Raw genomic sequence first — 14,997 nt, 5'->3', positions numbered from 1 at the left:
GTTTCTCCGCTATCCTATTTTTTTTTCGTATAATGTCAATAAAAAAATTTATGTTGGCCATAACATTTTGAAATTTTGATACAATATTTTTCACACATTGATTTTACTCATGTGAAAATATCTCAAAAATCCGTATTCGCAATTTTTAAAAATAAGCGTTTGAATTTGAAATGTTGATAAACATTCCAATATAAATATATATATGTATACTAATGTAAGATTTAAAAATCTAATATAATGTACTAGAGAAGTTGTTCTTCCCAGCGAACTAAAAAAGCTTGCCAGAACATCGCAAAAAAAAATAATATAATCGTTAAAAAATTATATTTTGATGAAATTTAGTGTTTCCGCGATAATATCCAAAATCGTAAGTGATGTAATGATGAAGTCGTTACTTCTTAAATAATATTTGTTAAACATAAATGTATAATTTCAATGCAACATAATGAATTTTAAACATTTTTGTTATAAAATATTTAATACTATAAAAAAGAGAGTTAATTTTTTAATAAATGATATACCACCTTTAGCATTTAAATTTAAGTATAAATATTGACTGTGGGTGGATAGGTGGGTTGGTATTCTTGGCTCCTGGTCAAAAAGTAGTTTATCAGGCTACTGTTTTCGACAGTACAAATACATTGATAACACTATAAAGCAAGAAAATAGGAATTGAATGTCCATAGTATACTATCAATATCTACTTAGCTAAATACAAAGTACTTATTTAATTATGGAATTTAGTATTTAACTTATTGGTTAAAATTGCGTGCTAAAACTGCATGTGTCATCAACCATTTGGAATATACAATTTATGTTATTAAATAACGTATGACTAATGAACAAAATTAATGTACGAAACACAAAAGATATTAAACACAATTATTGATTATGAACTATATTGTTAACACTGATAAAAAGGCTAAGGAAGAAAATTTTAAAATAAATTGTTAAGAAACTTATTAGTTAATATATCAGAAGAAATGATCCTTATACATCTCTTCATCAGTCGTGATATAGGAAACACCGCTACGAAGACGATCGGATTTGGCTTAAATTATGTGATAACGGCATATCGAGAAGCCACCGTGACATGATTTAAAATTACGCTCCCGGGGGTGGGGGGGGCTTACCGGGTTTCGCGTCGATCGCGCGCGCGTGCGATTACGATCGTTCGAGTCACCGTCACGTTATTACAACGGACCGCATGCGTGTCCCGTACATCGCATCTCCGTACATCATGGGCAATATTACGCGTTCGATTTTTTTATTCGTTAGTTTTTTTATTTCGCTCGGGTTGACGTCCCTCCCCCTACCAATCCCCGGTACGTGGACCGCCGACGGACGATAGTAATCGCGCGCGCCACGAAAGCGCAACGTGAAGATGTAAAAGAAAACAAGACGACGAATGCTGCGGAGACGATATTAACGAAGATTGTCATATATCACGTGGCTACAGGGGGGGGGGAGGTATGGAGGGGAACCGGCTGCCGGTGGCCGCTACGTAACGGTCGCCCCCGGGTGAAACAACTCTGTGCGTGCGTACGCGTAAGGTCTTTCCGCCGACGCTCTAAGGTCATCGCAAACGGGTCGGCGGAGGAGGAGGACGGTCAAGACGAGGAGTGCCAGGAGCAGCGGTGCCGGTGTGTGGACCGGCGACGACTGTAGAAGGAGACGAGAGACGGATGACAATCGTCTGCCCGCGCGGCAGAACCGGAAAAAAAATGAGAATATAAAAATGTATAAGACAAAAAAAAAAAAAACGCGCTCAAGTCGACGGCACACGCACTGCGCCGAGCGTTATTGACATTCTTTCCTGGTTCGACGGTTTCGAGAATTCCGTTTCTTTGGAAATGTACGAAAGGAAAAAGGAAAAATTCCGAAACAGCGTCACGGGAGTTTTAATCGCAATGCACTTGTGTCAAAGAAAATAAAATAAAACAGCTAATTGACAGACTGCAATCGATTCGAGAAAAATGTTCGACAATTATTGTTCTATTAAATTTATATGTTTTGTCGAAAAGTAAAAAATATAGATTTCATTCAAACGATTCTAGTCGCTAGAAGCACAATATCATTAGATTGATTACAATGGTATGGATGTAAAATAATTTAGTTTAATTTTTTTTTATCCAAGAGATGTTCGGCAATTTTAATTTAGGTAAGAAGTAACCATTGCCATACAGTTTTAATGCCAAAAGCGACCAGGAACTTCTTCAACTGTTCTAACGTAAAATGCACGCGGCGTACGGCAACGGCTACACTGTAATATTGAAAATTCGTATTGTGGTCAATGTACAGATATTAGAAACTAAAGTTAACGAACGGCCGATCGCATAAGTGAAAATAGTCGTGGAGATGATATTTAATACAAGTCATCGGAAGTAGAGTCGTAGGTCTTATTGCAAAGCTGATAGAAGAAATATTAAAAATGACAACAGTCGATCGCTTTTTCTGTTTGCGTGTCTCTGCAATGTGCGACTACAAAAAATAAGAATCGTATTATTTTGCACGGATACTCGTAACTATTGTAAGATTTATGGTCCTTTATTGATGTTAAAATTTTAACGCGCATTATAGTGTTGCACTATATTAATTAGTTTAATAAAACATTTTTGATGAAAGAATTGAGACGCACACCTATACATTATTTACGATTTAAAATAGAGGTCTGGTGACACACAGATGCCGGACATATGTTCTTTTTTATGTAAGTCTTATTATTTATTTGGATTCAAAAACGATGACGAATCTTCGCGTTCTAGAAAAAAATTGTCTCGAACTAAAATTAGAGGTGTATACACACACGTAGTGTAAAACTTTTGAATATCTCATAGAATACTGGTGTACCAACTAAAACGGGTGTGAAAATGTATAAAAATATACAGTATGGCCTGTTGATTTCAAACTAGATAAGACTTATAACTCAAAATTATATGACTCTCGTTTTATCTGAAAATATATATCATATGGTTTATGCAAAAAGGGTCCTTAACGCCATTTCTGGCATAAAAAATTTAATTGCGGATTTTCCTTGGTCTAGAAAACGGCTTGTTGATTTTTTTAATTTATGGGTGAAGGAGTTAGGTTAGGTCTCTTTTTATATGAATTTACCTAATTTCCATTTTTGTATATCGTCTACTTTAGAATCTAACATAACACTTACCTTTTATTTCGTCCGTCTTATTATTCTAATATCAATTCATGTGACTGCGACAGCAACACTGCCCGTTTGTTTGTAGAAATTTGTTAGAAAAAATTTGACAGAATTTATTCCATGCGACTGTTACTACAAATAATCCGAAAAATATCTTAACGATTCTTGATGGAGGCTGATGAAATTATCGATTTTAAAGGATGGGGTGGCCTACAAATATTAAGATAATAATTTTATAATCACAAATTATATACGGCTGATTAATCATATTTTCCAAGTGTCAATGTTGACCGAAAACTAATGTTTTATAATTATTTGTACTCTGTCGGTTTTCTTTAGACATTTTCAATATTGTATCTAAACGTTTGACGGACGAGCCTAAAGTATAACGTTTAATAGACCGCGATAACCGCATTCGAACAAGACTATTACGATCAGTAAACCTACAAACCCTCAAAATAATATTTGTTCTATAGCCCAAATCGTGTACTTTGAACAATTAGCATGACTTCACAAACGCGTTTATCATTTAAATAACAATAATATTTAACGACAATCGGTTTGGCAAACTCACAAAACATCACGTTCAAAAACGACGGGGCCGCTGGTGCACTAAAGTACACATTGAACGTCATCTACCTAACGTGTGTATTTATTATAGTTTATTATTTTAAGTTATTATTACGTTAATTACGTTAACGGTCCTAAGAAAAACTTAATCGTAGACGTACCCGAAACATTACTTTTTCCAAGTCTCGCACTTTTGCGCCAAATCAAATCTGCGCAGATCACACATTTTATCACTCAAATTTTTACCCAATGTTGTGCTCGGAAACGCACGACGAATCAAAGTTCAAACAACTGAACTGCGGTAACGTGGTCTCAGTGCCGTAGCAACCAAATATTACGCCCGAGGCAAACCTTCAAAATGCGCCCTTATGTATTTTTAATTTAAAAATATGCTTATTAGATATTATTTTCAATGATTGTTTTAATTAATATGAATGATGTTAAAGATTTTATAAACAAAATATACGACATTACCCGTTGTAATTTTTAACATTAAATGCTAGATTTTCATTTTTGCGCTCTCTCAGGAATTGCGCCTCTCGTCACCCCTTTGCAACAACCGTGCGTGGTCTGATTTTTCACCAGAACCTATTCATGTTTTATTCGATAGGAGTGATCGTGTTATATCATGTCCAAAGCAATTTTTTTTGCAATTCTAATGGACACGCATGAATTTTTCTATTTAAATCTGAACGATGAACTTTAAAACAAAAACAAAAAAATTAAAATAATAAAAAAATAACAAAATAATTCTCGCGCGCAGATCCGCTGTCCGATCGTAGTATTATTTTGGCCGGACATGTTACGAGGCTGTTTAGAAAAGTTTTGACATTTCGGTACGGTGCTTTCCACCTTTTGACGAAAGTCGTCTTTCGTTCGATCATCGAACTCTGCCTTTCCGCGTTTAACCGATCGCCGAAAAATGTGTTTTTTTAACTTTTAGAATGACGTCAGTCACCGTCGCATATGTACGGACACGGTCCGGTCATAATGTATATCTGTCGTGGTAGACCCAACACCAGCCACCGCAGACGATCTATAAACGGATCTTAGAGAATGGTGTGGTCCGGTCGTCGACTCCGGATCGCCACGGCTGCAACCGTGACACGCGTCGTCGGCGTGCGCGTTCGTTTCTAGATCGTTCAATCCAGGACTTATTTTAACGTGCGTTTGAACACATTTTGCATAACTCTAAATGAAAAATGCTCAGTTGTAAACACTATATATAAATAAATAAAATTTCTCAAAATAATAAATTGTAGTTGTCGACTTCATGGCCGAGGGCAGGTAGAGATTACGTCCGTCTGATTAGGTTTATTAAGAAAGTGTTATTATTATTATTATTATTATTTCATTATCACAATATTATTGCACGATTGCATCGGGGTTTATAATAATCATACACAGAGAGTAATATTTTTGAGAGTATGAGAAGGGGGTTGAGTTTTAAGTTTTGAGCACTCAAAATAAACCTAAAATAAGCTCTGATCCAATCAAAGTAGTGATGATCAAAATTGGTCTTGCAGTCTCGCAAGACTTGCTGCAAGACCAAGGCCAAGGCTAAGACCAAAACTAAGACGGTACTGGTCTAGCAAGATCAAAACCAAGATTAGGCTTGCAAAAACAAGACCAATCCAGTACCGAAGCTGCAAGACCAAGACCAAAACAAGACCATCGCTGCAAGACTTTTGCAGTCTTGCAAATTTTTTTTTTCCCCGAAAATACATTAGTTATCTAGATTTCATTAACTAATAATTTATAACGAAATTAATAAGAAATTATTTTTATTGTTACTAAATTTGATCAGTATTCAAGGAAATGACGAATTATTGAAAAAAATTATTAGAAATAATTGGAATTAATATTACAAAATAACATAATGTAGTTGTTTCATACTTAGCAATTACTGAAAAACTATTTTTTTTTACCAAAATCGATGAAAACGTTGAAAGTTGTCATGTTCATAGAATAATTTATGTCCATAATACACCTCTACTTTGAATCGAATATACTAATCATTTCTGGAAGTCATAACGGACTACGATAGATATCATTTTTATTGGTAATACGTTTTTATTTTCATTCATAGCTTGTGTGATTTTTCCATACTAGACATTGTGTACTTAAACTAGTGTCTTATTCAGCATATCACTTCATTACTGTCGTAAGCTTGTAATCTGTTGGTAATATGCCTTGTTAGTTGTTATTATTGTACCTTTAAAATGAGTGACATTGAAGATGCAATGGACCAAAGCGAGAGTGTAAATGAAATAGATAACGTAATAGGAACTTACAAAGTTAATTATGCTGGTAAGTTGAGTACCTATAATAAAAATTAAATTATTTGATTGTTTTATATTATTAATATACTATATAATATATTGGACTTAAGTTTCATTTTAGAAGTCATAGCAAAAAACCTACACAGTTATAACAGGTAGATATTTAGCTTTTTTTTTTTTTTTATATTTGGTGAAAATAGCAAGACCAAGACTATGATTGAGTTTGCAAGACCAAAATCAAGATCAAGATTTTGAAAGTCTTGGTCTTGGTCTTGTTTTGATCATCACTAAATAAAAGCCGATAGACCATTGCCCATGGAGACGGTGCGTACCTACGACGGGGCCGGGGTGTTGTCGTGTTCACGCACGAGACTCGGACGTTTTTTCTGATAAATTTGTTAGTACGATAATATTAATTTATTGTTATCATTATTATCGCACGCAAGCGTTGGATCATCGGCGGATAACGGTATTAAAATACGGCATTCGAATTGATTCATTAATCGTACGGAAATGAATACAACAAAAGAAACTCGGCACCGACAAACTAGAATGAAGGTTTTAAGGGGCTGTAAAGTTTTAAGTGTCGATTCGCATACGGCAACTGCAGTGCACCCGCTGAAACTGATCAATTCGAATATTAATCAGTTCAACCGTAAGATTTTCGACGAGTTCGCGTACACTATTACTCTCTCACAGTTCATAAATAACGAATTGCCTTCGGAATAAAATATTAATCATTTGACGTTGCCAACAATGCCTTACTTTTATAATTTTTTCGGACTATTCGGACGTATTCGAGAACGGTTTTATAATGATGTACTTACCTACTATTTTTCGTTATTCAAAAAATAAAAATAACATTTTTCAGAATCAAAATGGTACTCGTAGCGGACTCGGGTTGTGCATTGAAATTTTGATTCATCCGAATTCTCTGTATCTATGAAATACACAATGATGTTCTCGAAACACACTTGAAATGTTACATTTTTTTTACTCGTGGCAATTTTTTTTCCTGACCTACAACATTTTTAATTACACATACCTTTTTCGGAAATCGCTAAATATTTTTCTGAGCAGACACTTGAAAAGGAAAAAAATTGAAACCGCACGTCCACGTACGACTAATAACGATAGCATGCACGTTATGTTTTGTACTCTGAAATTAAGTTTCAAAAACGAGAATGAAAGAGGAAATAGCTCGACGCTATGACGTGGTTTACAAGAGCAAACTATTACTCCAACGTAGTTATCTCGACGCGGTTCAAATGTATAATGCAAATGATATATCGTTTCGGGATAATGTGTACGCAAGCCCCGCCGATACGGGACATGTAAGCTTTCGAGAATAAATTATTTCTCTACACCGGAGGTTATTATTATTTTCATTAATTGTGTACTGCGTGTGTACGACGACCAACACCGTTATTCACGACGTTGTTTTACACTGTTTTAATCATAATATTTTTTACTACTTGTGAATTTCGTTCTGGTGTTTTCGAGGTTTATTGTTCGGTTTAGCGTTTTGCTCTTTTTCAGCACACGGCCTTACGGAAAAACTGACGTTTCCAAGAGGTTTGTTTTGCGCAAACGTAATATTAAAGGCAAACGCGGATAATATATTTCACGTATTTATTCCTTTTCGAGTCTCTCTCTCTCTCTCTCTCTCTCTCTCTCTCTCTAGAGAGAGAGAGAGAGAGAGAAAGAAATAGAAAAAGACGTGAAACTATTTTCTACATAAATGATTGTGCAACACGGTACGTCTCTCTATTTAAAAATATATATAACGTGAGTTAACCGTGTTAACCGCGTCTTCTACCACATTTACAAAATTACTGATCGTACCCTTGGATTGGTGTGTGTGTGTGTGTATTTTTTTTTTAAATAAAATTAACGGTTCAGAATTTGCATAAAAGTAGCTACGGGGCCATGGTATAATTATTTGCAGTATATTTTATACTCTAAACAGAGCATGCGGATTGTACTGGTTTGATGTTTCTCTTGCCGTGATCAAACTTTCGTGTACGCTAAATCTGCACCAAAAGTTCAATACGGTAAACTTGTTACACAAGGAACTATATTGCCATGGCAAACTCTTCGACGAGGTCACATTTCGATCTTTTCAGTATTTAAATTTAACTTCTTAACGAAACGCGCGAAGTGATGTTCACTCGTCTGAAAACTATAATGATAATATGCTGCAATTATAATTAATATGGAAAATGTAAAGTTCATTTTATGATTACGAAGTGTCTAATAATAATTATACGAATAATTTATAATTCATTACATATTCCATTTAAATAAAAATAATTGAACTTAACGTCGATTGTTACGAAATATTATATTTTAATTTCATTAGGTTCTTATAATAACCACGAACGCAGCTCAAGTTAATAAATAATTATTATACTTGCATAATTTGCCTTCTATATCGTCAACGCACGCGTTATGTAAATCCGTACGTATTCACTTTTAATTTTCAAATGCGTTATTGCATTGTAACGTTTTTATCGTGTAATAAATTAATACGTTTCTGAGAATATTTCGTAAATTCGAACACTATATTGAACAATGCAATAAATTATTTTAATTCTAAACTTTTACAATGAGAAGAGTGTAGTATATATTTGTTTTCTACTACAGTGACATTTTACCGTTCAAGACCCGTCGCAAATGTTTCTATTAGGGATCGGTGCACGTTGTTAGACACACATATTATCGGTTCGGTAAACAATCGCACTATTACGTAGTCGCGATTTCGACGAAACCGATATGTTTCACGTGCAATACGCATACACCGGGGTCGCGTTAATCTGAACACGGGCTAATCCGAAATACGTGATGATTCGAACGGGCTTGAGAATTATCGCATCGCTATTTATTAAAATATGTGCATGTGTTAAAAATAAATAATTCAATATTTTAAAGAATACTTAAGTGTGTAATTTTATATACTTACACAAAGGTAATAATGATTTTCATTGTACCCAATGTCATTTTCAACTATGTAGAGATAAAAATTAATTTCAAAATCTAAATTGCAAGAAAATTTTTTTCAAGTCATAGGTTATCCAAAAAATCCCTTTTCCCCAATATCGTTCGGATTATCACGACCCTATTGCATTCATTTTATTGACTGGTAAAGGGAAAAATGATTATTTCGGGACTAAACGACACAGAGTGCACTATGGGACGCATATTAGCATTCTGGGGTCGGTCTCGGCACCGGTTATCATTTTAGCGTTATGATTGGTCGTTTGGTTTTGCTGCGCTTTTTAAAAACTGTTACCTATTACCTATAACCTTGTTATTTAGTATTATGTGTTATTTAATATTATCGAATTGCAATGCCTATTTATTATTTATGATACTATTATAAAGTATGAATATAAATAATCTTTAAAAGGGTTTTTACTTTTGAATTTTTTTAGGTAGCTTTTTAAATAAAATATTATGAGTCAAAAAGTATCTTAAAATGTTTAAATTAATGGAATTTGATAATAATTCATTTCGTTCTAATATGTTTTCTGAACAAGATATTTGTAACTGGATTAGATTGGATTAGTATTCATGGTAAAAATACTAATACAAGCTGGTGTATGAAAACATATTAGAACGAAATGAATTATCATCAAATTTCACTAATTTAAACATTTAAGAAACTTTTTGACTTATAATATTTTACTTAAAAAAACTATTATTTATATTCACACTTTATAAAAAAAAAAAATAGTAAATATGCATTGCAATGTGATAATATTAAATAACTTATAATACTAGAAAACAGTTTTTAAAAAGCGTGGCAAAATCAAACGACCAATCAGAAAGCTAAAATGATAACCGGGGCCGAGACCGACCCCAGAATGCTAATAGACAACAGGCACTCGATAGCGCTAGTGTAGCTAGTGTTGTTCTGACCATAGAGTAACAAGATTTTTAATTTATAGATTTCGACACAATCATCGTTTACGTAAAAAGTATGTTACAAGAGTGTAATGATGTGCATCATTCGACTGTTAAAGACGGCACAAATATTTTATTATGTATACAATATATATTTTTAAATTCTTTCAAATAAATAACGGTATCTTCGATACCCGCACGAACGACACGGGTCGAACAATAGTAGTATTGACATCCCTACATTAAAAGGACAGGCCCAAGGTCCATGCCGCCGCGTGTGCCTATATAACAGGGACACACACACAGAGTCCTTAATCTTAGATCGTCAGTGCATGCGCACCGATCATAAGATCAACGACGGGACACACAGAGTCATTGGTCTTAGATCGTCAGTGCATGCGCACCGATCATAAGATCAACGACCAACGATTTGCATATTTACATACGCGATTTGTTTTGAATCATTCAAGAAGAAAAAAATATTGAATCTGTTCGACTTGCGTTCTTCGTACGAGTGTTGAAGAATACCCAGTTCTGGTGCCATTAAAATTTGCATTTGTTCTTTCTTGTTCAACCTCACGTCGACATCAGAAGATCTACGGCGAACAGGTAAGTGCTATTTTATTTAGCTTGGCAGACTGCACAATTGCACTGATCGGCTCTCGAACCTTCTCAACCCCGAGAGCCCTCCCTTAAACAAGGAGGAAGGTAATAACCCATCGCATCACACCTACCACACCTATATACCTACTTTATTTCATTTTTGTACTTTTGGGTTATTACAAGAGTAAACACCGAAGGTGCTTTATTATGAGGTATATAAACGAAACTAATTAGGATTGTGTTCGCCAAGGTACAATCGCATAGCGTTTGTTTCCTACTTTTATCGTTCATCAACTTTTATAATGTATGTAATACAACATAAATTCGATACGATAAAAATGTGCCTTGTATTTTTTTTTAATTTTTCGTGATTACTGAACAAACTCATCTGGTATAAGATAGGTTAACAATATATTATATTGATCTGTAACTGATGAAATGTCTTAGCAGACTTAATAACTAATACTATATGATACACGGACCGTTAGATAAATTACACTCACGATTATTAGATTATTATGATTAACTCACTGTTCCATAGAACTATAGTTTATTGATTATATCAATTTAGTAATATTAATAAGTTTGAAACAATTACCGTTACGCCGTGTCCAACGTAAATCCGTCAAATGCGTTTAACGCAGTGCGTTGCGGTCAATGCGATGAAAATATTAATCAAAACCGTAGACATGATTCGACGTGTCCTAACTGGACGGCGAGTGCGTCCGATACGACCGATAACGCATCAGCCGTATTCGACGCACTAGTTTGAAAACAAATAATTTTGTTTTCAAACGCAAGAACGCAACGCACTGCGTTTATCAACGAACTCACATAATATTAACGCATACAAAATAAACACCTTGTTGTATAATCATTAATTTATATTATTTATCAATTATTTTAATATATATAATTTAAAAAACACAAATTTAAATATTAAAATGGAGCTGTTAATATCGGAAGTACAAAAAAGAAGCGTTTTATGGAATAAATGGCATAAAAAATATAGAGACAGAATTGTGAGTGATAAAGAATGGAATGCAGTGGCTGAGAAAACTAAAATGGATAGTAAGTAATTAATTTCTGATTAAAGATTTTGTACAAACTATTTGAAAAATAATTATTCAATGTTAGAATTTACAATTTAAAAAATTGTACAAGTTATTAGAACATTAATTTTAATAAAAAAAAAGGAATTGATTATTATAATATACATCTGATATAATTAATTATAATATTATGTCATACTAAACTTAAATTCTACTCTCTTGAAAAAACTGTACGAAACTGTTACGTATTTGAATAGCTGTACGAGATGCACGGTTATTAGATTTACTTCTTGGATTTATTCCCATTAATTGACTATTATTTAGATTTGTTTCACTTTGTGTATTTGTGCTTTTTTGATTAGAAGATCCATGTTTTTCACAATCAATTATAACATTATGCAATATACAAATCGCCTTCACCACGTGATCAGCATTTTCAACATTTGTTTCTATTGCCTTCAATAGAATCCTAAACTTTGAAGATGCGATACCAAATGCACACTCGACAATCATTCTGGCTCTAGATAGTCTATAGTTAAAGTACGATTTGTTAGTTTCTTGTGTTTGCTTTCTTGGGAATGGCCTCATTAAATAGTTTCTCAGAGGAAACGCTTCATCTCCAACAAATACATAAGGGGCTGATATTTCTGAATTGGGCAGTTTTGTTTCTGTAGGTAATTTTAGTGTACCATTTTCTAAACGTTGGTGAAAATTTGTATTACACAAAATACTGCCATCACTATCTTTACCATAAGCGCCCACATTTATCATTGTAAATCTATATCTGGCGTCAGCAACTGCCATTAAAACTGTTGAAAAATATTGTTTATAATTGTAGAACATACTTCCGGAATTTTTAGGACATTTTATTCTTATATGCTTTCCATCAACACTGCCCACACAATTAGGAAAATCCCATTTTTCATAGAATTCGTTTGCTATTTTCTTAAACTTTTCTACTGTTGGAGTAGGCATGTGTTTATTCTTTAGAGTACACCAAATAGCTTTGCATACATCTATAACTATTTGTGCTACTGCCGATTTAGATATTCTGAACGATAAAGCTAGTTGTCTAAAAGCCATTCCTGTTGCTAAATACCTGTTTAGAATAAACAAAATAATTCATTTATAATGAATTTTGACAATTCAACTGTTGAGGATATTTTTACTATATTTTATATTTTAAATAAATTATGTAAAATAAAAAAAAATCATTTAAAAAATATCGTCTTGCATACGATTTTTTAACAAAGTAAATGTATTAATAGATATGAATATAGTGTTTATTTTCTACTTCTGTTTCTATTTTATAGAGGATGAAGCTAAAAAAAAAATGGAGGAGTTTGAGGGATACATTTTTAAAAGAAAAAAAAAAGGTTACTAAAAGTCGGTCAGGAGATCCTCAAGAGTGTGTGGAAATATATACAGGACGGTGGAATTATTATAACTTATTATTATTTCTAAAAGATACAACAGCACCTAGAATAACGGAAGATAATGTTTCTGAATGTGAAGAGGAAAGGATAGAGGAAGATTCAGATGCATCAGAGAACGAAAAAATCGAGAATAATTACGATGTTAGTAATAATTATGTTAATGATGGAAGTTATGAAAATATTTCAAGTCCAACTGGGGTCAGTAATATTGAAAATCCATCATCTTTGACCCAATCAGAAAGTTCGAATTTGGATACTCAAATTACAAATAGTTCAAGCTATTCTACTAACTTACAATCATGTCCTAAAAAAAAGAAAAAAAGAAATGATGATCAAAAAAATTTTGAAAAAGAGTTACTACAGATAGAAACCCAAAAATTAAATGCTTTGCTACAATCAAATAATACAACTACTCCAATTGATGATGATGATATGTTGTTTCTTAAATCACTCCATCCATATTTTAAAAACATGCACGCTATACAAAAACTACGTATACGAAATCAATTTCAAAACACAATAATAAATGAGTTATCACAGACAAAAGTTCAACCAATCACAAATACGTCGACATACAATATCACACATATTAATGATACTTCTATTGCACCTGTAGTTACATCACAAATCTTAAGATCTGGTCAATTTAATGAAGATTACATTCACTTTGATGTTCAAAATTTTAATTCTACGTAATATTAGTTGTTGAATTTGTTTTTTAAGTTTTAAGTTTGATTTATGTTTTTACAGTATAAAGTCATGGCTGTTTATTTTTAATAGTTTGAAAAAAAAGTTTTTATTTGATTTTTAGTTGATTTTTTTAGTTCTATTTAAGCAATGAAGTAATTGTTTTTATTTATTTTATTTTTTTAAACAGTTTTTAGACAAGTTTGTTATTATTACTATTAAAATTAAATAGTATTATATTCTACGTATTTATAGTTATTAAAATATTTGTTTTCTATTTGATTTATGTTTTTCCAGAATTAATGCATGGCTGTTTTTTTAATAGTTAATTTTTCAAAGTTTTCTTTAGGCATAGAAGTAATTGTTTTTAATTTTTAGTTAAAAATTGTTTTTTGACAAGTTTTTTACCATCAATATTGAAATTTAACAACAATTTATAATACAATTAAATATTTATATTTCTGTCTAACACATACTTACCGCAATGTTAAAAGTAATCTTTCCTCCACAGGTATTGGAACTTGAAAATTGGTAGTGTTAAGATTAAACTCTGGTCTTATACATTCAACAATATAATCAAATGTTTTTATAGACATTCTTGTATATGTGTAAAACAAAGTCTCATTACTATTACGCAATTCTCTATATAAGTGGTAAAATTCACCATAAGTTTTTCGATTTTTTAAAATAAAATTGTTGGTTTTTTTTTTAATGTATTTTTTATACAAATAGTGTTTAATACATATACTCTCTGCAAGTATAATTTTTTGCTGAATACTAAAAGACATGATTGAAAATATATAACTTTGATCAAAAGGCAAATAGAAATCACTCGTTTAAACTACTCTCGATCACGTTCACAATTATTGTGAGCACTGAAGGCAGGTTTATATTATTTTAAATTAATTCGTAGATTTCTAAATTGTACGCATCGGACGCAAATTGACGTTGGACATGCATGCGATTGTCGCAATAATGTGCGTCGATTGCGATGCGAAAACGGACGCGCCGGACGCAATTCGGATTTACGTTGGACACGGCTTTAGTATAACTAACGTTAATATTTAATAATGCTTTGATTAATCATAAAATATTGTCTACATTAGGCGACATGTTTGATTTCAAAAAGGTTACTTAGCTCCTTTTGCTTTTTACAAATCGATATTTATGTCGGCGGAGTATACATTTTTTTTTTTTTACTAATAAAATTGAAATTAGCAATACGAAAACTCACTGTTCACTATAACACATTATGAAGACGACCGGCTGAATTAACCTTAAAGCTTTAACAAAAGTAATGCTCC

General features: G+C 32.7%; 2 protein-coding genes across 2 annotated transcripts; one reads left to right on the top strand and one right to left on the bottom strand.

The window, feature by feature from the left end:
* The first annotated feature begins 11,124 nt into the window (after positions 1-11,124).
* On the top strand, positions 11,125-13,711 carry LOC112684124. The gene is made up of 2 exons (XM_025555450.1): positions 11,125-11,589; positions 12,884-13,711. The coding sequence occupies exons 1-2, from the start codon at positions 11,560-11,562 to the stop codon at positions 13,700-13,702; spliced, it is 849 nt and encodes a 282-aa protein (XP_025411235.1). The 5' UTR covers positions 11,125-11,559; the 3' UTR covers positions 13,703-13,711.
* Positions 11,720-14,351, bottom strand: LOC112684123 (protein ALP1-like). The gene is made up of 2 exons (XM_025555449.1): positions 14,174-14,351; positions 11,720-12,669 (listed from the first exon to the last, which is right to left on the bottom strand). Exons 1-2 carry the CDS (start codon positions 14,287-14,289, stop codon positions 11,775-11,777), a joined length of 1,011 nt encoding a protein of 336 aa, XP_025411234.1. The 5' UTR covers positions 14,290-14,351; the 3' UTR covers positions 11,720-11,774.
* Between the last annotated feature and the right edge of the window lie 646 nt (positions 14,352-14,997).

This window comes from Sipha flava, unplaced genomic scaffold (assembly GCF_003268045.1).
Source record: "Sipha flava isolate LNK unplaced genomic scaffold, YSA_version1 241_pilon_pilon, whole genome shotgun sequence".
In the NCBI taxonomy this organism is placed as follows: Eukaryota; Metazoa; Arthropoda; class Insecta; order Hemiptera; family Aphididae; genus Sipha; species Sipha flava.
This window is presented reverse-complemented; position numbering and strand designations above follow the sequence as displayed.

Bases quoted from the DNA above. Each gene is read 5' to 3' on its own strand.
- LOC112684124 (XM_025555450.1), top strand. From the start codon at position 11,560: ATGCAGTGGCTGAGAAAACTAAAATGGATA. The intron at 11,590-12,883 runs GTAAGTAATTAA...TCTATTTTATAG, and splicing joins TGAGAAAACTAAAATGGATA to AGGATGAAGCTAAAAAAAAA.
- LOC112684123 (XM_025555449.1), bottom strand. From the start codon at position 14,289: ATGTCTATAAAAACATTTGATTATATTGTTGAATGTATAAGACCAGAG. The intron at 12,670-14,173 runs GTAAGTATGTGT...TATTCTAAACAG, and splicing joins AGATTACTTTTAACATTGCG to GTATTTAGCAACAGGAATGG.